The 25,579-nt window shown below is 38.1% G+C and overlaps 1 protein-coding gene across 2 annotated transcripts in view; it reads left to right on the forward strand.

Annotated features, from left to right (window-relative positions):
- The first annotated feature begins 21,943 nt into the window (after nucleotides 1-21,943).
- TMEM199 (transmembrane protein 199) overlaps nucleotides 21,944-25,579 on the forward strand; it is a 284,878-nt gene continuing 281,242 nt past the window's right edge. Inside the window, exon 1 of one of the 2 annotated variants that reach the window (XM_044054382.1) lies at nucleotides 21,944-22,176. In XM_044054382.1, the coding sequence (XP_043910317.1) occupies nucleotides 21,981-22,176 (196 nt within the window). In that variant the 5' untranslated portion in view covers nucleotides 21,944-21,980. The remainder of the gene's footprint in view (nucleotides 22,177-25,579) is intronic. The other variant, XM_044054381.1, reaches the window with a different exon arrangement.

Here is a 25,579-nt window from a genome sequence, read left to right on the forward strand (position 1 = left end):
TTCACTTCCAGTAATTTCAAACTTTATTTTTCACTGAACTGCTTGCCCCTGTATCTTTAAATTTTGCATTTCTGTCAGCAAAGAATGCTCAGAACTCTTAAGACTAATTGCTTGACAGCTTGTTTCCATGGAAACTTGGTCAGAAATAAGAAAAACAGCTAACGACTTTACAGATGCATGAAGGAACCTTTATAAATTTCAGAACAAAATGTAAAACTGCCTTCATTTGCAGATTTTATGACTCCCACTGAATATTTTCTAAGGAAAAAACTAAGTAGTATCTTTGCATATACAAGAAACTTAGCACTTCTCATGGCTTTCATCATTTGTCTTATTTTTCAAGCCTACTTTCTTAAAAATACACTTCCTTATAGATTAAGCCAAGGGCATTAATCAACACTTTCACCTTTGCAAAAAGAAGAGAAACATCTATTTGTTAATTTTCACATTTTTCTGCTTTATACAAAATTTCAAAATACTTCCAAAATACCTCTATTACTGCTTTAGGATCGCTGGTTATTTTCTTGTTATAGTCTCCCTACGTTTGGCAACAACCTTCCTAATTTCTGTTGCCCAAGTCATGCTAAGAGTTTTTGGCTCTGGAGTTATTATCAAAAATAATTGCTTAGCAGCAATCTTTATAAACTGATGCATATTATACAGATATTTTCTCTTTAGCACTCTGCAGTTGTGCATCTTCTTGCTCTGTGAGATTCACTTATTCTGCAATACTTTGCCAGTCCTTCTAAATAATTCCCATTTCTTCTTAACCATGACCTCTTTCTCTATTATTTATACCACATTTTACAGCTCCATTTTCATTTTATCCCACTTACCAGCTATACCTTCTAAAGAAATTTCCATCTTCCTTAATAACACATGAATAATTTCCACTACTTTTTTCTTAAATTCCTCTCTTTTCAACAAGTAGGTGGGAAAGTGCCCGTGTCTCATTTTGAATTTCATTACCTTGCATTTTTATCTTAGTTTTAATTGATGCATGATCTGAAATAGTTATTGGATATGTGTTGAAGCTTTCAAATAAATGCACGTGTTCCTGTAAAATATAATTTCTATCTAGTCTGCCCGTGTTATTGTATGTTGGAGAATAATATGTGAATTCTGTCTGAGTTCCTTCTACTGAGTTCATATCTTTGATAACAAATATTTTCATAAATTTCTTCAGAAATCTACCCTATTTAGTTATATTTTCTTTTTAAGGTCCCCCAATACATCCTCAATTTTGTAAATCAAGTTCTAGTCCCCAACTATAAGTATTATTCCCTGCTGAAAGATAATTGTTTCTTCTAACTTTTTCTTAATCTCCATAACAGCTGTTTTCTGGTGGAATACAAATACATGCCATTGTAATTCTTCTCCCTTGCCAATAGCCCCTTACTACCACAAATCTACTATTATTGTGTTTTTACCCTCTTTTGTCATTATTGGAGTCCCTCTAGCAATTAGTATAATTACTCCCTTGTTCCTTTTTCATGATATTCTAATGAATATCCATACTCAAAATCCTTTCTTTGTCCAGTTTACATGCTCATTTCTTTCCAAATGCATCTCCTGCAGCATTATTTTCACTCTACATTTCTTAATATAATTCAATACTCTTTCCTTTTTGTCTATATGTGTAAGGCTATTTACATTCCAAGATAATATGGATAGTGTAGCCATTATGAGAACAAGTTATTGTTCCCACCTATTATGCATGACATTTTTAATGTGTATTTCCAACTATTGGAATCTCCATTTGAACCTATGTTGCATTTTTCAAGACTTTTTGTTTTAATGAAACCCCTCAAACAAACAAACAAAAATAATACATTTTCAGAACAACCACATAACCTATTAACTTGGAAAACCACACAAAACTATGTACACCTTCAAAAAATGAAGTTTAACCCTAATGATAGGAAAAATTAGCCAAAATCAACAGCTGCACCCACAAGAATTACCTAACCTAAAATTAAGGCTAACCATGCTAAAGCACGTTAGAGTCTGTGTTCCCATTTATGCTGATTGGTGTCTGTTCTTTTCTTATCTCTGTTCCCCTCCTAGATATGAAAAACAACTTGCATGCTTTCAGAAAACATCAGTTTTTAGCTGTAAGAAAAGTTGCACTGGCCATCTTTAAATTAAACTAAATTATACACTGTTCTATTAAATGCATTAAGTAGTATTAAGGCTGCTATGGAAGCTGCTAACTCTTATTCACTTCCAATAATTTCAAACTTTATTTTTCACTGAACTACTTGCCCCTGTACCTTTAAATTTTGCATTTCCCTCAGTAAAGAATGCTCAGAACTCTGAAGATTAATTGTTTGACAGCTTGTTTCCATGGAAACTTGGTCAGAAATAAGAAACACAGCTAACAACTTTGCAGATGCATGAAGGAATCTTTATCAATTTCAGAACAAAATATAAAACTGCCTTCAGTTGCAGACTTTATGACTCCCACTGAACATTTTCTAAAGGAAAAAAATAACTAATATCTTTGCAAATGCAATAAACTTAGCACGTCTCATGGCTTTCATCATTTGTCTTATTTTTCAAGCCTAGTTGCTTTAAAAAAAACACTTCTTTATAGATTAAGCCAAGGGCGTTAATCTACACATTCACCTTTGAAAAAAGAAGAGAAACATCTCAACTCTACATATAATGTAATCAATACACTTTTACACACCACCGTTTCCCAACAGCTCAACATCACCACACATTCACTCACCCCACCCTATTCCAGTAGCTAAAAATCACCACACATTCACTTAAACTTGCTTTTTAGCCTTTCTTCTCTTACAACTAAAACAGATTTGTTTAGTTTAATAATTTAACACATACAACAATCACTGAAAAGACTCTCCCACATTTAAAATACCACTGACTACACAAAAATAGCTTTACTATTGTGCTACCTTCAGTTACTTTTTTTCCTTTTAGTCTTTTTCTAAACATTAATGGCATAAAGTGGTATATGTGTTACACTCCACTGACAAGTTTAACAAAGTCAGCAAAAGTCCAATCTTTCTTAGCCACTTTTTCTTGAATAGCCATATTTCACAAATGTGACTGATGTTTGATAATCTCACATTTGTTAACTAATTTCAGTGTTGCTGGTCTTTTTCCTGTTTATCTTCATCTCCCAACATCAGACTCTGGTTCAAATCCAAGGTTCCATCAAGCATTTTCCTTTGGAACAGTGGAAAGGATTTCACTGGAAAAGTTTCTTTATGAACTTTATTGTCAGAAGAATGAGAAGTAGAGTCCACTTCTGTTTGATGGCTCACTTTTTGTTGGATAAATGTTTTTTATTCCCTCCTTAACCAGTTCTTTATCAAAAATGTCTTTGATTGAGGCTGGTCTGGTGGGGTAGAGGGATAGAGCCTTGACTTTTGCCGAGCCAACCTGGGTTCGATTACTGGCTCCGGTGACTGATGGAATGGCAGGGAAGGAGGATGTTCATTAATATACTCTCTAAAGGATGCATGGTTCAAAAAAAGGGAGTCTCCCTCAGATATAAATAACAATAATAGTGGGTGGGGAAAGAAAGTGGGTAGGTCATAAAAAATCTCCCCTGGATGGAAACACAGAAGATCTGAGCTCCCAGGACACCTCAGGATCCATGACTGGCCCAGAAAAAAATGGAGTAAGTCTAGGGTTTTGGAGAGTAGCTGGCAGACATGGAGTGGACGTTGGGTACTGGGTGCTGGGCTTTTAACAATGAGGTCTGAAGGGACTGAAAAAATGTCTTTGATCCTCCTGGAAAAATATTCTGAAGACAGCTGGATACAGCAGCTTGAATTTCACACATGCCTCTAGACTTTTCCTGATTTCTGGGATAAATTTGCTTCTCTTCTGCCTGTTGTGCATCAAATAAATATTTTCCACAAACACTTTTCTATTTACATTTTTTAATACTTTTCCCATTTTCCACAGTTTTATCAGTATCAACTCTTTCTGCTGGTATGAATGCATCATTATTAATACAGGTTTTGTTTGCTTTCTCACGACCAGGTTTGGAGCATACACTCAAAGTGTCCTTTCATTTAACAAATCTTCCTGTAGAATACCAGTCCAGTTGCTTATTTGTCCTTTCATAAAATTAATATCATCTGTTCTTTCCAGTATCTCTGGTACAGCAGAAAATCTTAGGTTTTCTCTGTGTGCGCTGTCTTCTAACTGTGCCATTTTTGAAAGAGCTCTTCTTGAGTAGTATCATACTTAGTTAGCCTTTTCTTCATTTCAACCTCTAATTTTTAAAATTGTATCAGTCATACCTCTCAACCTCTTAGTGCAAGAAATCTGGACAAACCTAAAATTATGGGAGATGAAAGCCCAAAAAATAGGGACAGATTTTAAATATTGTTCTCATGGACTTAGAAGGTTGCTAGAATAACAGGATGTGTGTTAGTATGCATTTTTGCTAAAGGATATGAAGTCTGAAACTGAAATATCTGTCATTATTTAATAACTTCAATTCGCAATAATTTCCCATAAAATCACAATTTTAATGTGGAACGGACCAAAAATATGAGGCAAAATTCTGGACAGTCTGTAAAAATTCGGACAGTTGGGAGGTGTGCTATCAGTTCATCTGAATAGCTAGTTAAAGCTTCTTCTATTTTTCCAGCCTTTTGTTTATTTTATTCACCTCTGATTAAATTTTCCTGTATATTACTGGAATACATTTCTTGCACCAAAGTTGAAGCTTGAACTGTTATATGTTCATAGGCGATTACTAGGCTAACAGCACAAGAGCCTGTACAAGTCTAGCCAATAATACCCAGGATAAGATAATATTATATCTTAATTCCTCATATATGGGATGGTGTAGTAGTAGGGTAGTGGGGCTTTGGGTGATGGAGTCTGAGTCATTTTACAGACTGCCTCTGTCCACAAGGGACATTGGCAGTACCCTGGGAGTGAATTTACAGTTCCCCATCCAGTTATCCAAATTATTTTTGAAGAAAGTGAGGGACGGGCTTTGTTTTAAGAAGATGGGAAGTTTAACAAAGTAGCCTTTGGGATATGAATCTGTCTCTCCAGCAAGTTCTGTCAGAGTAACAACTATGTTCAGTGCTATGGAATGCATAACCCTCATATACTTTTTCTTGCAAATATGTAACATTTTCATAAGGGCTGGATTAGATAATGCGTTGTAGGTTAGGCATAAGTCCTCTCTCAGTAAATGATATGAGGCAGAGTAAAGAGACAGGGCTTTTAGTCGGTTTGTATAAGACATATGTCTTACACTTTGTAATTTTTTAGTGAGAAACCTCTGGGGCTTCTCCAGTTGTCTAAGTGCCTGGTTAGGTATATGCAGAAGGGAGCATTGTACTCGATTATGGCCCTGATGAGGGCCGAGTACAATGGCACTATGACATATTTTGATTTTTATGCCATGCCTTTATTTATAAGTTGAATCACACAGAAGGATTTCCTCACTACTGTATAGGGAAGGCAATCTCTAACCTGCAGTCCAAATAAATTCTTGGCCTCTTCCCATTCTATTACATTTCCCTCTCAAGTTATTTGCTCCCAATACCTTGGTTCCTTTGTCAGTTTTCTCTGATAAATTCCAGGAATGTTTGGCAATGAGTGGGTGCTCAATTTACTAAAATATTGCATCCCTGGCTGATAATGTACTCTAGTTACAGACCACAACCCCAAATATGGCTGAATAGGCAACAAGATGGGAATATAAAATAGGTGAGCACTGTCATCCTTACAACTGTTTCATTTCATAGTAAAAGACAATCCAGACTCAACTAACCACAATGTAAATGGCCTGTCTAGGGCTCACAGCTCATCTAGTGGGTCTGAAACCAAGTGTTTCAAGCTGAGGGGGTCAACGTAACATAGTATGGCATTTCTCAGCAGTATGGAATCTCCAATTGATATAAAAGTGACATATAATAATGTAAATATTACTGTTGTAAACAGAACTATTATAAATATTTCAAATATAATTATTTCTTTAAAATATGATGTAACTAGAACTATTATTTTAAGGCAGTCAGAAGCAAGGTGTATTAAAAAGAGAGGATTCTTGCAGGACTTTGTTAATGAAGGCAATTATCCAATAAAGTGATGTATAACGATAGTTGTTGCCCTCCAGTTTACACAAGCTGGCCACTCAAGAAGGGGATCCTGGGCCTGGAGAAGCAGTTTTGGGTAAAATGCTGCAGAAATAAGAAACTTTGTGTATGCATTCCCACACATGTCCTATCACTGTAATCTGTTCCCTTTGAACTTCTCTGCAACTGAAGCTACTTATATACACTATATACGTGCAATGTGTGTGTGCGTGTGTGTGTGTATGTGTGTGTGTGTGTGTGTGTGTGTGTGTGTGTGTGTGTGTGTGTGTGTGTATATATATATATATATATATATATATATATATGGTTCTAGGTCATAAGCTCGACAGCCACTCTCACCGACAACAAAAACATCGACACCACATTATCGACAAACCAGAAACACGACAACTCACATGCCCGACAAACAAGTAACCCACGGTCCACAAACACGAAACCCCACACACTGCACACACCACAATAACAACAATCAACTAACAAAACACATCCCCTTATCCAAAAACCACACACAGAACACAAGCACACCAAAATCCTCACAAACCCACACTAAACCTCACACACACAACTACATCCAACCCTAACCCAAACCCTTACCCTAAGGTCCGTCACTATCGCACACTCAGCTAACCCGCGCCCTAACCCTAACTCACTTAACCCACCCCTAACCCAAAAATACCACTACCGCACACTTACATAACCCGCGCCCTAACCCTAACTCACTTAACCGCCCTAACCCAAAAAATACCACTACCGCACACTTACCCAACCCGCGCCCTAACCCTAACTCACTTAACCCACCCCTATCCCCACAGACTGTCACTATCCACACTTACCTTAGTCGCACCCTAACGTCCGTCACCACCGCATACTCACACAGCCTTCTTTCCAACTCACTATCCCTGGCGTCGGAGTTTTCATCCGTAGCGTCGGTCTTCCGAGTGTCGATCATCTGGCGCCCGCTCATGCGTTGTCGGTAATCCCAGCTGTCGATCTTCTAACCTACACCCATATATATATATATAAATATATAAGTATATGTATACATATTAACTGCCTTCTGCACTTGCTTTTTTAATTGCATTTATTTAAACTGTATTTGCCATAATATTGCTACACACTCAAGTGTGCTAGCCTGCACTGCATTTGAATTGTACTTACTGCTGTTTTAGCTGCTTTTCTGAAAAAAAATATATATATATATATATATATATATATATATATATGTATATATATTCTAAGCTTGTTTCCTGTCTTTTCTGTAACTAGTCTAGTCCAGATACAGACTTGCTGTATCCAGGACTGTTGGTAAGCTTCTGAGCCCCCCCCATGCCTTTCTGTGTTGGAGGGAAGCCTTCTAGTTTATCAGTGGGAGTGGTAAGCACTAGGTAACCTATCTACCACAAGAGGAATTGGTTTTGGTTCAGAAATTGTAGTTTATTGGGCATTTGGGCAGTTTTTCCATCTCTTTCAACTTTCTTGCTTAAAAGTCTGTGTTTGCGTTTGTTCCCCGCCTTTCCTGCAACTATTCTAGTCCAGGTACAGATTTGCTGTATCCAGGACTCTTTGAAAGCTTCTAAGTCCCCAAAGCCTTTCTGTGTTGGAGGGAAGCCTTCTAGCCTATCAGTGGGAGTGGTAAATACTAGGTAGCCTATCTACCACAGGAGGAGTGTTTTTTGGCCCAGAAATTGTAGTTTATTGACCATTTGGGCATTTTTCCATCTCTTTCAACTTTCTGGTTTAAAAGTTCACATTTGCGCTTGTTTCCTGCCTTTCCTGTAACTAATCTAGTCCAGATACAGATTTGCTGTATCCAGGACTGTTGGTAAGCTTCTGAGCCCCCCAAGCCTTTCTGTGTTGGAGGGAAACCTTCTAGCTTATCAGTGGGAGGGGTAAGTATTAGGTAGCCTATCTACCACAAAAGGAGTGGTTTTTGGCCCAGAAATTGTAGTTTATTGACCATTTGGGCAGTTTTTCCATCTCTTTTAACTTTCTGGTTTAAAAGCCCACATCTGCGCTTGCTTCCCACCTTTCATGTAACCAATCTAGTCCAGATACAGATTTGCTGTATCCAGGACTGTTTGTAAGCTTCTGAGCAGTGCCAAAGTCTGCTCTTCAATTTTTCCCTTAGATCTGCTAGTTCTCTCCTCTCCTGCACGTTTACTAGCTTGTTAGTTTTGCACTTTGCCAGCCTTCTTATAGCAATTATTGTAGTACACAAAAGTGCTACCAGCACTAAACGTTCTACAAGGAAACAGCTCCAGTACTTATTAATGCCCACCCATTCAGGCATGTCTAAAGGCCAGTTCCCTGTGCTTTCTCCTATTAACCTGGTGAACTTGGGCATCCTGAGGCAATGTAGTAACTGCCTCATGTACACTTACAACCATCTCCTCTTACCCCCCCCCCAACATCCAGACTTGTGAGAGATGCACTTATATATCCAAATTGGAAGCCACACACTCTCCAGCCAAGACCAGAATAGATGGTCAAGAGGAGAAGGTCAACACTTGCACCACACCATATGGAACACATAGCCCTCCAGAACACACACCAGCATTGCCTTCACATAAAAACACAAACCACACACCCACCTCCGTGAAGGCTCTCAATAAAAATCTAACCAAACAGCAGAGACCTCCAAGGCAGAAACGCACTCGACCACCACAACACAACACTACTCACGAGACACATAACTCTCCTAAACAGTGTGCCACTCAACCAAAGCCCCTGAGGCAAAACAGCATGCCCAACACACTAGTCATAGGTGACTCGATAGTGAAGCACACTGATGTTCCACTCACTAGACTGAATAAGTAGAAAGTAACAGTCGGCTGCCTGTCAGGCACTAGGATCCGCCACATAATGCATGCACTCAGGTCCCTCAACAACAGGTACAAATATGACTCTTTCATTGTACATGTGGGTGTGAATGACCTGAGACGTACCTCCCTGGACTACATGAAAAGAGACATGGAGGAGCTCTCAGATTATGTAGCCCAGGCGGGTATCACCCTAGCCCTGAACAGCATCCTACCATCACCCAGAATGATACCACAGTGGGGGAGTCTTTCGGCTTTTTCCGGTTAGGGATTGCCACAGCGGACCTCAGGTCCACTAATGATTGGCAGTGGATTTTTACAGTGCCAAGTTGCCAGCCTGACTTCCAACCTTCAAAGAAGGCACACCCATTCACGCTTGCACCTACCTGCATGTCTTTAAATGTTACTCGACCACAGGGAGGATATGCAGACTCCACACAGAAGGCGCTCCAGCTGAGAATCGAATGGGAGAACCTCTTGCTGTGAGGCAACAACACTAACCGCTGCACCACAGCGGCCAAGCTGAAAATGACTGATTTCAACAATTGGCTAAGTTTCTGTTGTCATTCTAAGGGGATCCAGTATCTGTCTGCCTGGGATGACATGATTGACAGACCTCGATGCTTTGCCATAGATGGCCTGCATCTGTCATCCCTGGGCTTCTGGATACTGGCCAAGGCTTTTGCCAACCCTACAGTGCCTTTTTTAGGTGGTGTTCCAAAGACCAAATTACCACTGTAACAGCTACAAACAAATGCAGTTTGAGGGTCATGCTGCTCAACGTTAGAAGTCCAAATCTCAAAATGCACTCGCTCGAAGTACTCCTTAAAATGGAGAACATCAACATTTGTGCTGTAGCAGAGACCTGGTTCAAGGCAGCAGAAAGCACCCCTGCACTACCAGGCTTCAACTCCTTCTACACCTTTTGGCCTCAGAACTTGGACCAAAGCTCCAAAGGCAGTGGTGTTTCCATATTCATAAAGGATGTGCACACCTCCAGACTGGTAGCCCAACATGATGCATCTGAGATACTTCAGGTGCAGCTAACATTGGGTAAGACAGTGATTCAGGTTGTAGCTGGCAATAGGTCCTCAACCATGTCCCAAGATTCACATTCCACATCCCTAAGCACTCTGGAGAATATTAGGGTCCAGCCTAGCACTATCATACTGGGTGACTTCAACTACCCCTCCATTAACTGGGAAAACTACTCATGTACCAATACACTTGCCCAACGCTTTCTGGGATTCATTAATTCCATTGTCCTGGGTGAGCTCATTCTTACTCCCACTAGATGTAGCAACATCCTTGATCTGGTCATTACTAACATGGGCAACAGTTGCTCTATACCAATAGTCAACTCCTCCCTGGTTAGATCCGATCACAAGCTAATCACCTTGGAAATCCACAACCCTCCCACCCCCCAACAAAGGTAACCACCATGAAAAATGTCTCCAAAGCTAACTTTGGGCTCCTAAAAACAGATAAATAACTTCACGGCACCCATGCAAATGGAGAATAGCTGCATGACTGCCAAATCATACACCAATGCACTGTACGAACACGTACACAAATGCATGGATCTCGCCATACCCAGTATATTTAAGATGCTCTCCTCAAAAAAAAAGGAAGCCAATCTGGTGGTCCCCTGCCATAAACAAACTCTACAACAGAAGGAGGAAACTGATGCGGAATAAGGTTAAGTCCCAAGACTGGAAAAACTCCCTTATCAGCCTCAATAAAAGGTTGAGATCCCTCGTCAAATTCTGTAAAGCTAGCTATGAAAACAGAATTGCAGCAGATAGTAAAGACAGCCACAAGGCCTTCTATAGTTATGTAAAGAATCTCCATGGCAATACCTAAATTTGCTCTGACCTCAGCTACTGCACAATGGTACCTCCTATACTGAGCCAACAGATATTGCAAATATACTGGCAAACAGATTCAGTGCTAACTTTACCCCTCTGCCCTCCCCCCAAAGGACCAATTGCAATACCAGTAGATTGCCATGCTCCCAGTATTACTGCTGCACAGGTTAAAACAGCACTGTTCAAGGCCAAGAATACAGCTTCTATGGGACCTGACAGTATCCCTAGCTGTGTTCTACATGAACTTCAGAGTGAACTGGCACCTCACCTGTGTGCCCTGTTCAATCAAAGCCTCACCTTGGGCTTTGTCCCTACTGAATGGCACACTGCTACAGTCATCCCTCTCCACAAAGGAGGAGCAACTACAGACCCCAGGTACTATCACCCCATTAGCCTGATGAGTCTGATATGCAAAGCTATGGAATACATCATCATGGACCTAATAAACAAGGATATAGGGAATCTCCAAACTCTGGATCCTACACAGTCTGGTTTTGTGAAGGGTAGATCATGCCTGCTCAACTTGGTTGACTTCTTCGAGTCAATCACCAGAGCTGTGGATGAAGGTAAGGTGGTTCATACAGCCTACCTTGATCTGGCCAAGGCCTTTGATACCATTCCCCACTCAGGAATCATAGAAAAACTTACTAAGCTAGGCATCAAACCCTATATCACTAGGTGGGTTGCAAACTAGCTCACAGATAGAACCCACAGTGTGAAAGTAGCTGACTCCAAGTCAGACTGACGACCAGTCATGAGTGGTGTCCCACAGGGTTCGGTCCTGGGTCCTCTCCTGTTTGGTATCTACTTCTCTGAAGTCCAGGCCAACACGAATGAATGATGGCTGACAAAGTTCGTAGATGATCGCAAGTTGGGAGCTATTATTAACTCCCAAAGTGATGTTGACATCCTACAGAAAGGCCTCACTGAACCAACGACTGGTGTCAGAACCATGGCCTTAAGCTCAATGCCAAAAATGTGTCTTCATCCCCTTTGTGAAAACCTGGTTCCCTTGAATTACCACATTGATGGTAGTCCACTGAACACAGTAAGCATTATAAGAGATCTGGGAACACAGGTTACAGCAACCTCTCTTTTGACCACCACATTGCCACTGTGGTCAGCAAGTCCTTCTATGCGGCACATCTCATTACTAAGGGTTTTGCATCCAGGAAGAAAGAGGTCATTGTCTCCCTCTACTCTTCCCTCTTTAGGCCAGTCATTGAGTACAATGCCCCATTTGGCATGTATCTCACTAGACACCTACAGCAACTGGAGAGGCTGCAAAAGTACCTCACAAAGAGGATCCTAGGCCTTAAACACTTGTCCTATATAGACAGACTCAAAAATCTTCAACTATTCTATGTCTCATATCATCTACTTAGAGGTAAGCTCTGCTTGACTTACAAAGCCATGTCTGACCCAGCTCTGTTAGAAATGCTACATCTAAAGAAATCCCAATCCCTCTGCACCATATGCTCCAGAGACCTCAACCTCATTACCACAACCAACAGTACATGCTGGAGGGACAGGTTCATAACCTAGAGACTGCCCATGCTATGGAATTGACTTCCCATACATGTCAAGCAGAGCACCTCACTGGCCCTCTTCAAGAAAAATCTTGATGAGTGGATGGGAATTAGAAAATTCACCTCGGGGATCACTCCAGTGGCTGAACTTGACAGAGGCACTAGGAACTAAGGTTGGGTGTCACAATGCCAGGGTAATCCTATGGGCTAGGTCTGTAAAGGCTCCAGGGCCATTAGCCTAATACACACCTATGAACCTATGTATATATATATATATATATATATATATATATATATATATATACGTATATATATATATATATATATATATATATATATATATATATACATGTATATATATATATATATATATATATATATATGTGTATAAGTATACATATATATATATATATATATATATATATATATATATATATATATATATATATGGATTAACTTTATAACCTCGAAATGCTGAAATATTGAATTTCAGTATCTCGAGACTATAAAACCGAATCCACAAAACACCGACAAACAAAAACCGCAAAACCACATAACCGAAAACACCGCACACACTACACTTAACATACAACACAACACCCACATCACAACATAAACAAAAAAACAACACACATTCACAACTCACACACTGCGCCCCCACACACCCCACCTATTTATATATACTAACTCCGAGATCGCACAAACACAACACAAAAGCTCACTTACACACGCACATTCTCCAATCCCTCACACACACTCTAACTCCCACTCAAAACCCTTACAAAACAGTCACTTACCTGACATAACACCTACATCCACACACTGCACCGCGTACCACCAAAACACAAACCCGGACATTACGTAGCGTAACTTCATAACCGCGAATATATATATATATATATATATATATATATATATATATATATGTATGTATATATATATATGGGGTCTACTTCATATGATCGAAATTTCATTTGACCTAAACCCATTTGATTGAAATTTCATTTAATCGAAAACCAGTATTCAAGGCAAATAACAGGGATTTGTCCCCCTCCCCAATGTCGTACAATCCTGGAGTTGGTATATATAGTTAGGGGGGTCGGGGGGGAAACCCCCCATCTACGTTCGATTAAAATCTGTACTTTTTGTGTTATTTTCTTCTTTTAAAGGAAACTAGGTGGGGTCTTCACCACCACACCCCCCAGTGTGAGGGGGTACCATATTGTAGGAAGAAATGCAATCTAAGAGTTGAATTTGACTGTAGGAGAAGGTGGAATTTTCCTTTAAACATGTTTGCATGCTCTCCACATAATAAGCATGGGTTTCTGACAGGCTGTCTTTTTTTTTGTCCACACTGTGTGTGTGTGTGTGTGTGTGTGTGTGTGTGTGTGTGTGTGTGTGTGTGCACGCGCATGCATGTGTGTGTGTTTGTGAGTGTGTGTGTGTCTCCATCCCCCCATTTTGCAAATGCTGTTTGGGCCCCATGACCCTGAATTGAATGAAAGCAGTTACACAAAATGTGAGTCAACATTTGGCTTACTGATTACAATTTTCCAGCATCAGCTTACTGCTAACAACATTACCTCTGCTTAGTAGATGGATGTGGGATAGGTGCTGAATTATGGTTTCATGGAATACATTATTAGAATAATACAAAAAAATTGCAATATGGCTGCAACTCTTGCACCCCTGATTTGAGAACTCTGTCCCACATCCTTGATCTCTAAGTATACTAACTATGAGATCCCATCAACTCAGAGAAAGGAATAAAGCATTTATTCCCTTACCTCAAAGGTAATGTGACCACAAAGATAGTTTAGATATCAGGAAAGAAGGGGCACAGCCCCCAGATTAAGGGGGCAGGGACTGCAGCACTTTATACAAGTTTTCAACATGGCTATACTCACTTTACAAGTGCAAATGTCTAGCGAAAAAGGCAATATTGTGTGGTTGAGAAGCTATACTTTGGGATATCAGCCTTCAATAAGCTAAAGTACACCCAAAAGTAAGGACTAGAGGATAGATAATGCAGGATAAAAGCAAAGCAAGCAATTAAATTTCACCCTACCTGTAGGTAGACATTAAGTCCTAGACAACTGGAGTTGTGATCTGGAGAGTCTGCTACAGAATAGAAGGACAGCTTTGTTTTTAAGAAGAAATTAGTTGGGGGAAGGTAGGCTATTCACAGGACAAAAATGGGTTGAGAAGAAGAGCAACCTAAAAGAACAGCTAAGAAGGTATACACAAGAGAAAGACAAATAGAAGCAGATGAAAAGGGATCTGATGATGAAGGAATTCACAGAAAAACAAAAAGGGAAGAGACAATGAAAGCTAGAAGGAAGGGAGAGAAACACAAAGAGAAATAAAAAAAAAATCTGCAAAAATCAGAGGACAATAGGATCTGGAATAAAAAGTGGCAGCAGAAAGGGTATTCTTTAGTATAAACCCAAAGCAACTAAATGTTATCAGTCAGATTGAGGCAGAGAGAAACAGAGAGGGGGGTACTTAAAATTAAAAGAAGACAACAAGGAGTGATAACTTATGTGCTGACAAAGATATTTTAAAACTTCAGAGAATACTATCAAGGCCAAAATATGGTAATTATGAGTATGGATTAGAAAGGATTCTGTCATGGCATATAAGGTATGATGCCTGTGCACTGGCCCAGTAATCAGGGAGCCTCAATCCTCACCACTAGCACCAGCGAGGGGCATGCACATTAGGGGGATAACAAGTACACACACAGTAAAGTACAATTTCCCTTAAGAGCACACAGAGATCATAGTCAGTCTGGGGCTGGTTTCTTCCTTTCTCTTCAGATCTCCAATAAGACTCCCCACTGGCACAGCTACAGGGTCCAGATCTCAGTCTAGTGCTCAAGCTAAAACCTCCAGCACCCTCTCTGTCAATCCAGTACTTCATGTCCCCGCTCAAGTAGCTGACACACACACTTTAAGATTTGATTTAGATACAAACACACAGACACTCCTGGAGAAAGCTGGCACAGGTCCTCCAGCTATGCCCCCTTTCTGCCCAGACTATAAGGTAGTATAACTGCCACCAACCACTATTATCATCTACTATAAGGCCCTTCCCAAAGGGTGACTAATTTCACTGTGTAATATTACTGTTATCCAAATAATAAATGTGCCAAACAGCAATACTATTGGAGTGGCTTGGACAGTATTATGAAATACATGCAATGTACTCTCTAAGAGCTTAAATTATCTCTACACAAAACAGCCACAGTTGAAAGGTTTAAAAATATTTAACAATAAATAATAAAAACACAAGACAAATCTCATCAGTTCAACACAGTGCTAATCAAGAGTTCAGAAATCACAGCAACTTTAAAACAATATTGTAGAATAGTCTGACATAAATATAGAAAACAGCTAGACTAATCTGGCTAAATTCATATCTAACTCTAAGAGAAACTATGTCCTAAAAAACTTTACTTACAAGGCAAAGTGCTGGTGAGTTGTTGTCAGCTTCAGACAAAATACAAAATGCTCAATCTTTCTATCCGAGAAAGTCTTGAATTGATGATACCCAGTACTGCTGAGTCATTTCACATTACATCATTTTTATCACCTCCCAGGCTAACAGAAACTCAAAATATACATTTATTTGTAAGCTGCACCTGGCCAGGAAGCCACAGCAATACAAGATACTTTTACATGTAAAATCTAGCAATTATCTCTGTCTTAATAACAATAGAAATAATTTACTAGCCCAGACATCCTGTCTCTGAGCTTGAGATCAAACACAGTTGTAATTCTTTACTTAACAGCTTTCTTCCAGCAGGGTGCACTGTGTTTACATTTTGAAGTTCAGCATATAACACAGTTTTCTTACATTTAGTTTTCTTTACATTTGTAAAACAAGCCTGTGGATTATATTAATATTTACAATGACATAGAATTATCTACAAAATTTTAGCTAGGCCGGCAGCCTTCACATAAGGATATGTGGAAAGATACTAAACAAAAGATAATACAACCACTAAATAACTGGAAGCTTTTTGTATGGATATAGACAGCAATATATAGGCAGTGAAAATCTTTATAGTCCCTTTAGTTTTATATCCAAGTCAGTATTATTTTTATCAACCAGAGAAGTTGAAGACAGTAATTAATAAAATGTTGAAGGACTTTATCTGGGAGGGTAATACTGCAAGGGTCAAGTGAGATAAGCTGATTGTTCTAATAGAATAAGGTGGTAGGTGGTATAGGATTATTTGATTTGAAGGGATATTTTAGAGATGCACTGCAAAGGCTGATATACATAACCCAAGCAGAAAGCTATAATTCAAAGTGGAAATGGATGACGATGAATTGGGGGGAAATTCAAGGAATAAGGAGAGAGTGGGAATTTGGATACAGATCCTTAAGGAGAATAACAGCCGTACAGAATATGTAAAAACAACCAGCATACCAATGGCCAAACAAGACATAAGAAAACACTGCCAAAGGTGAAAAGACTGCCAAAAAAACACCCAATACTTCAACCAAAAGAATATATTTAGCACTTTTGTCCTGTGTCATTCAGAACTTCTTCAGAATAAAACCGTACAGAATATTATGTTCATAAAGTAGCAGAGAGTATTCTAAGAGGTAACCCAACACCAGAATAGAGAAAGGAGATTCTGCCAATAGGGATGACTGCAATTAAGGGTACAGAGAACAGGCATGAGGAGGCTAGAATTTACTGGAAAAAAATGGCTTAGGAACCAAGGTATTGGGAGCAAATAACTAGAGGGAAAAGGGTAGTACAATGAGAAGAGAACAAGAAGACATTTGGACTGCAGGTGAAAGACTCCCTTCAGTTTCAGGGATAGATATCAGAGTATAAGCAAAGTGAAAGGGATGGGGGAATCCTACATGAAAGACTTGCTTTGGTGGAGTTTTTAGTTGAATATACAAATAAGTTGCTGTTAAAAATGGATAATTAGTAGGCACATAAAATATTGCATAATAACTACATGAATCAATCACAGAAGGTTAGAAAGATTGGGAAGATAGACTGGATATGCAGTTCACAAGGAAACAATGGGAGGACATATGCATGGCTCCAGAATAAACAATAAAGTCTAGAAGATTTTGGATTTTTGCTTGGAATTGTTTGCATAGATAATTTTATACCCCAAGCAGACTCAAAATATTTTTTTCCTCAGGTAGATGGCAAATGTTGGAGGTGTGATGGGGAAGAAAAAAGATAACTGGGAACATATTAAATATAAAACAACTCTTGTAAAACAAGAATGTCACTGAACTCAAATAAAAAAAATAAAAAATTGCCAACTCCAGAAGTAGTAATGTGTCACTAGTTTAATCACAATAAAAAAATCCAAGTGACTAAGTGCTTTCACCAAGATAGGCTTCACTAGAGTCATTTGGAAATATTAAACAATAATTTAAATAAAAAATAGCCTCTTCCAACAACCAATAAACATTACTTGTGTTGCATTCAATTAACAAAAATGGACAACATTTAAAGGAACAACTACACTCCTACAACATTAGAACTTGGTTAGTAACCATTATTGGTACAATTCATACCACAACCATAAAAAACTAATGTATTGTTTTCTTTCAAAGCTTTAAAAATATTAAAAAACAAACATTTATATTGACATATTTCTTACAACTTTAAATCTCCAGAGCTTTTTGTTTTAATATTGAAGCTAAAGAAATACTGTCATTCAAGCCTGGTAGCATAGCAGAGTTGAGCCTAAGCTGCCATATCACCTCTCTTATTTCCACTTCAAGTCTATCATCACCTCCCCTCATATTTGGGAAAATCCTGTTTATTACAAAAAAGATAAATCTCTTAAAGTTTACATATTTTGTACTGTGAAGGAATAAAGCATTGTGTCTGTCTTTGTTTCTGATCGACCTTAAATGTTCCCCTATTCTATCTTTTAACCTACATATAGTTTTTCCAACATAGAATTCAGGGCATGCTGTACAGGTGGCTAAATATAAATATACAACCATAGAGGTGTTGCAATTGCATCTCCCTGGACATTTCAAAGAATATGGATATCTTTTAACGGAAACATGTGGTTCATCATTAATGAATTTACAGTACCTACAGCTAGCACATTTCGACATTAAAGATTTGTAAACCTGTTTTCTATAACCTTCCAGAATTTTCTTGATATTCTTCCCCCTACTGTAAACTACTTGAGGTTTTGGACCTAATTTCTCCTTTGTTTCTGCTCCAAAACAAATCTCCCAATTTATATTAATAGTAGGTAATACAACTTGAGTCTGGTCATTGTGCCTTAACACCAATTTATTTCCTTCAAAACCTTTGATGTTATTGTGAAACTGTTGACCACTGTTCTTTATAATAGGAAGAAAAGAGGTACCCCTCTTGATCAAAATTTCTTGTTTGGTGTTCAATGACAATTTTAAAGGGTACCCGCTTTCAATAAACATGCCAGTCAGCTTATATAACTCCCTATTAAATACAGTGTCATCACTCACCAAACGGGAAAGCCTTACCATTTGTCCCTTCACTACACTTTTTCTTTGATGTAATGGATGACAGCTATCATAATGGAGTAAGGTATGCACAAAAGTTTGTTTTCTAAAAATGTTACTGTCTAATAAATTCATTTCTCTGTCTATCGACAAATGAATGTCTAAGAACTCAATCTCATTCATTTTCCATAGATATGTAAATTTAAAGAAGGTACTTGTATTATTCAAAAATTGTACAAAATCAGATGCTTCATTTTCACTTCCTAGCCACAAAATTAAAATGTCATCCAAAAAACGGCTGTATAATTTTATTTTGTTCATGTAAGGGGATTTTTTCTCCCATTCCAAGAGTACTAGGTTAGCAAAAATGGGGGCACATTTAGCCCCCATTGCTACTCCTGCTGTTTGATGAAAACTTTCCCCTTCAAAACTCAAAAAATTATTTTTAAGGACCATTTCCATTATGTCCACTTAAAAGTTGATGTATATCTGGTGACCTGTGATATGTGTCCCTTTTTCTACGTGGGGAAAACCACCCATTGTCTGAGGGATAGGGTACATAAACATCTATTAGAAATGAGGAAGGGAGACATTAAAAATACCTTGGGAAAACATCAGTTAGAATGTCCTGGACATCATTTCTCTTTCAGGGTGTTACAACATGTTTTTAAAAATGTGAGGGGTGGTGATTGTAATAATTACCTGGAGCAGGTGGAGTTGAAGTGGCTCCTTAGAATGCAAGCTTTTAAGTATCCAGGTTTTAATTGTCAGGTTATATTAAACCCGTCCTAAAAGGACGGAAACTTAAGATTAAGATACATAGAAGTTAGTGATGATTGCTTTAAATGCTGTTTAAATATTTAAATATTGCACACAATGTCACTTTTTTGATGCAATTTTTCTGTGTTTTTGATTGGTCTGGTTTTAGTTTAAAAATACTATGGTTTTAAAAGTTTTATATGACCTGAAGAAGCTTATGCAAAAGCGCTTGTCCTGTTTTATCTGGAATTTATTCTATCAGAAGTTTTTAACTGCATTAAAGCTGTGTTTCCTGTCGTGGTTGTCCAGTTCGTATATGTTTTTTCATGATCCTCGGTTTCCATCTGGACATTCAATACGCACTGATAATATTTTTGCTTATCCTATGCTACAGAGTTGGGAGAGGAGGATAGGGTGAGAGTGGTATCAAAACCTTTAGATAAATCCAAAAACAGGGCAGATACAATGTTTCCTGAGTCCTGAGCCTTATTGACTGTGTCTAGGAAGGAGATCAGTGCAGTGGAAGTACTGTGTCCTGGACGGAACCCATGCTGAGTAGGAGAAAGAATATTGTATTTTAGAAGGCAGTCAAGGAGTTGTTTTTGCACACATTTTTCTAAGATTTTGGAGAGAGAGAGGAAAGAATAACTATGGGACGAAAATTAGAGATGTCAGTGGAGGAGCTGCCTTTGTGAAGTGGCAGGATAATGTTTTTTTTCCAGGGGCTAGGGATGTATGATTCTTGAATAGATCTGTTTATCAGAATGCTAACAGGATAGGCGACTGAGTTTGCAGCAAGGTTTAGAAACTTGGCAGGGATACTGTCAGCAGATGAGGAGCATGGCTTTAGGTTAATGGGAAGTTTTTTAATCAAAGAGATGGGAATAGGAGAGAAATTGAAAAGAGGTTGTTGGGCCTGTTGAAAGCTATAAGTAGAGGTAGGGGGAGTAGTTGGTGAGGCATGGGGTGGTTTATTTGAAGAGATGGCAGAGTTTCAGTGAGGGCTGTAAGGAGGGGAAGGGGATGTGGAAAGAGAATTACTGGGGAGAGGAAGGAAGAAAGTAGCAGTGATATTAGCAATAGTGTCAATGAAAAATGAATTGAAAATACTTGGAATTTCTTCAAGGGGTTTGTTGGGGTATGGACATGGATTAGATTTAGTTCTTGGGTTCATAAGATTATTAATAGAAGACCTGAATTGTTTAGGGTTATTTTTCCTATTTGTTTGTTTGTCCTTAAGAGATATTTTTTAACTTGGTTTCTGAGCTGTTTATAGTGCAAAAGATCATGGGTCATTTCTGACTCCCTTATCCTTTTCAATGTTCCTGTTCCTGAAGTCATTCCTAAAAACCAAACATTTTTACTATGGCCTAGCCTTTCTAGCAAGGAAAATTGTTACTAAAATTTGGAAATCCGATTCTACTCCTGTCTTTAAAGCTGAGTTTATTCATCTTGTGAAATACATTTGTAAGAATGAGACTGTTACTATAAAAGTAAGGACTAACAACATAACTCATCATTTAATTGCTTGGACAAAATTGTCTAATCTGTTACAGAAATATTAAGTGTTCTCCTATGTATATTGCTTTTTTTTATTGCTATGGACATTGTATATAGTTTGTTTTTTTGTCTTGTTACTGTACTGTTATTGTGTGAAATTAATAAAACATTTTTATTTAATTCATTTATTTTTGGGTGGGAGTTTGGCAAAATGGTTAAGGTGATTGCCTTACAAGCACAAGGTGTATGGTTTAATTCTCAGATGGGATAACTAGCTAGGCTTAAAATGGCCCACAATGGTAGTTAGCCTAGTACTACTTTATGAACCTATGGGGAAAACAAACAAACAGGTGTATGCATACGTTTGTGTGTGTGATATGTATACACACACACACACACACACACACACACACACACACACACACACAGGAAGAAACAGAGAAAGTGAAAAAGAGAAACGTGCATACACATTTGTTATAAAACGTGGTATCCTCAGTTGTATTGTATGATTATTATCATTGTTGGTTAAAGACTTCTGCCTTCCTGTATTACTATTCTCCATGACAAGGTGCATATAATATCTTAATGAAAAGATTTCTGAAACTGAGAACTGGAATACTTAACATTTTATATAACTTAGATATGCACATTTTAAAAGTGTGAGCCAGTACAGTACAACATTGGCCAATTATTCTTTGAAGTTTAATAATTAATTTTATTAAGAAATGTTTACTATCGCAGAAAAACAAGTTGTAAGATTTTTAATCCATCGAAAATATCCTGGTGTAAAAGAGCTTTCATTACCCGTATGTAAACAAACCCTCCCGCATGTCTATTGGAAAGGTTATGGAACATTTTTACTTTTACCCAGCAGGCGTTTTTCTGTAATCAGCTGATTAATGTAGACAAAATGGCGACTTCATTCTGTATGGGAGAGGCATTTATTCAGCGATTGTCAGCATTGTTACCCGATAGGGAATGGGAAGACAAGACCAACTTGCATAGGGATGTACGAAAGGAGATAGACTCAGCTTTGAAAAAAGAAGGACCGGTTCTTATATCGTTTAAGGCGCTGCGGATTCTGCACGCCTTCTTGCAGAAGAAGGGTAAACTGTGGCAAGGACAGCTCGTTAAAAATAATGTGTGAAAAAAACCCCAATGTGATAAACATATTGAATCATTGCTTCTTTCTCTCTCTCTTTCTTTTGTTTGTTGAAATGTTAACTGTCAAGAAGTGAAGGTATTAGCCGTTTGTGTTTCCTGTTATTACTTTTTTATTATTTTGATTCTCTTGTTTAACTTTTCTACTTTAGGGTTGCCACCTTTTCAAATGCCCAAAGTGGGACATTTTTTTTTCGTAGAAATGTCAGATTTTGTAGGGCAAAACATACCCACAGCCAGTACAAAAGACAGAACTTCACTTTTTTGTCAAAATAAAAGGTTATTCTTGTAAAATATTAGTTTCCGTATTCTGTTTTTTATAACATTTATGTGTTCCCGATACAAAATAACTGTTTTATGCAACCATTAAAGAAAATATCGGAAATATTTTTGTCCTAAAATCTCAGGACATAAGCCATTTTTTCAATGTTTTTGCAGGACCCAACTGCCCAAAGAGGGGCTGCCTTTCACAAAGTGAGACAGGTGGTAACCCAATACTTGTACTGTCAATTTTTTCTGGTAGCTTGCTCACTTTATACTTTGTAGCACCCTCTTTAATGTGCATAAACTTTTTTTTTTTTAATACTTCCCATCACGCTGGCATCGTCGGCTTCATTTGTCAAGGTCTTTTGATTTGTTATTTTTAGAGCCATATAGGTAATTTACTATTATGTATAACAAAGCTGATATGTAACATATACGGGCATTCCTGCAGTGGTTAAAAGTCGTGGAAATATTGGTAGAATTAGTACAGATTATGTACAGGAGCCCAATGACAAAAGTACAGATAGTGTACAGACTCACTGTAGGGTTTCAAATGGGAGTGGATGTGCTGCTTGTATGTGATGTGGCACTACAAGTAGATTCTGAACAGAAGCTTCAGCGAATGATAGGGGACTGGAATGAAATTGACCAAACAAGAGAAATTAGAAGAAACCTAAAATAAAAGTAGGGTGAGAGCTTTGCCTTGAGTATCTGAAAGGTTAGGTCGAGGAGAAGGGAAGTCTTAATGAGGAAGTCAAAGATAGAATTAGAGATGCAGCAGCCAACTGGCACAAAGTGTCCGGTGTCGTGTGTGACAGATGAATTCCAAAAAAGTTGAGGAATAAAACATCAGTGTGACCAGTGCTTCTGTATGCCACTGAAACCTGGACAGCAAAGGCAGAGCAGCTGAGTAGTTTTGAAGTGGGGGAGATGAAGTGCCCACAACAAACAGTAATGTGCAAACTGTGGGACAGATGAAGGAAGGATATCAGTAAAGCCAAAGTAGTTTTAGCTTCTGAGAAAGTCATGGCCATTAGATTGGTTTGGTGACCTGTATAAGAAAGTAGATGATTTGATAAAGCAGGTTTGGAGAGACAGGAAGAAGATAAGAGACAAGGGCTTCCATCCAAGAGATTATTGGAGTGTGTGAAGGAAGACCTTAGACAGCTGGAACTGACTTATCGAAGAAGGCAGAATTGTGTCTCTGGGTAGAGAGAAATGGCATGTATCAAAGGACTTGATTAGTGAGAAATGGGATGTGTCAGAGGAGTTGATTAGTTGGTTAGCCTATACAAAGTGTAATAAACTGGTCTTAGATTGTAATTTGTCTCTAGCTTTCTAGATTCAGTTTTAGTTACCACAGTCCCTGATTACACTATGGTGTTAAGGGGGAAGGGGGACTTGGCTAAAGGAATGATTTTGATTGCGTTTATTGCTCTTAAAAGTGCCACCTTCTGTAACTACTCTTTTGCTCCAAACAACTTGATTATACGTAAGAAATGTTTTTGATGCTTTTCATTATACTCAGGATCACTTGTTTTTGTGTGTTTCAGTAAAGGATATTCCAATTTCATCTCAATTGTGGACTACCTACTATTTTCTATTTGATTATTTTGTAGCACATATTTTATAGTTATATTTTGCAGTTCGATTTTTATTAAGTGAACTAAGTGCATAACATAATTCAGGACATGAACATCACACCCTTCACACTGTGAAGTTTCTTCTTGGTTTGTATCAAAGAAATTTTTTCTGTAATTGCTTCACAAATAATGGTTAGAATGTGTCAACTAAATTCTGATATAATCTCGTAATATTTTCACTTATTTAGCCTTAACTGTGAAGGATTTAACTTAGTGCCTTTGTGATTGATGTAAATACCTTGCATGCTTGTGCAAATATTTTGTTATTGTTCATGTAAACTCTGCAATGTATCATTTGCTCTTTGAAATTTAAGTACTATTTGTATTCAGAATTGTTACTTGATATGCAGGTTTAGTTTTGTTGTAGTGGCCTGGGCTGTGAAAAGGATCTGCCGACCATTCTACTTGCCTAGTTACCAAAACGGAAGTAAATACATAGTTGTGACTCTCCATCCACATGTGAAAATGGGGAAAAGGGATGTTGATAATTATGTCAGAACCATTGCTTGATATGGTGGTTTGCTACAGAAGAGACACCACTCCTAGTTAAAAACTATTCACATTGGGTGTACCTCTTTTTATGATGTCTGATTTTGTCATCCATTTTCCTATGAAAAGTTCATCCATCTGCATACTAAATAACCTGTGTTACCGTAAGGTTTTCTAAACAAAGTTTGTTTAATCAGATGTGTACTGTAATGTAACAAAGTAGTGATGTGCATTCCCATTGGTGGCCCATTTGTGTTGACACCGTCAGTTTTTATACAAGATGAAAAATTGCTAAAAAAAAAAATCATCCAGTGTTTGCAGCTGGTTCTTTTCTTATGAATATATGATGGCTAGAGTGAAATATATTGGTGGTTCATTGTGCTTTAGAATGTGCATAGAGGATCAGCCATACCTGCACACCATATTTATCATTTTTACTGTTGGGGCTTACTGTCCTCTTAACCATGCCTAGCTAGCCTAAAGCGAAAGGGATTAAATGAGTGGCAGCCCCCTATACAGACGGAATTAATGAGAAATGCATAGTGCGGGTATGGTTGCACTAATGGATAGTGTGAATTTCTTAATTGGCAATGTTTCAGGGGATAGGAATACTAGAAAATGTTGGAAATGTCAATCTTCAAGGTGCAGGCCTGAGTTTGTGTGTGTGTGTCCTGCAATATACTGACATTGCATCTAGAATTGATGCTCATTTTCAACTACCCTGTGTGAACGTAATATGTTTTTGTATACATTTATGCAAGCATTTGTGTGTATATTTCTTCATGTATGTAAATACACCTGTCAAGCAAACCCAAACCTGATTGTGGTGACTAAATTAATTTTTCATTTAATTTTATTCCCAGGGTTTACTACTGTAAATAAAATTTACTCAGCTTGTTTATTCACTGTACTGGCAGTTTTAACATGCACTTTTTATTTGTATTGTTGTGAT

The sequence above is a fragment of the Protopterus annectens genome, chromosome 13.part0 (genome assembly GCF_019279795.1).
Source record: "Protopterus annectens isolate FY-2018-M chromosome 13.part0, PAN1.0, whole genome shotgun sequence".
NCBI lineage: Eukaryota > Metazoa > Chordata > Ceratodontiformes > Protopteridae > Protopterus > Protopterus annectens.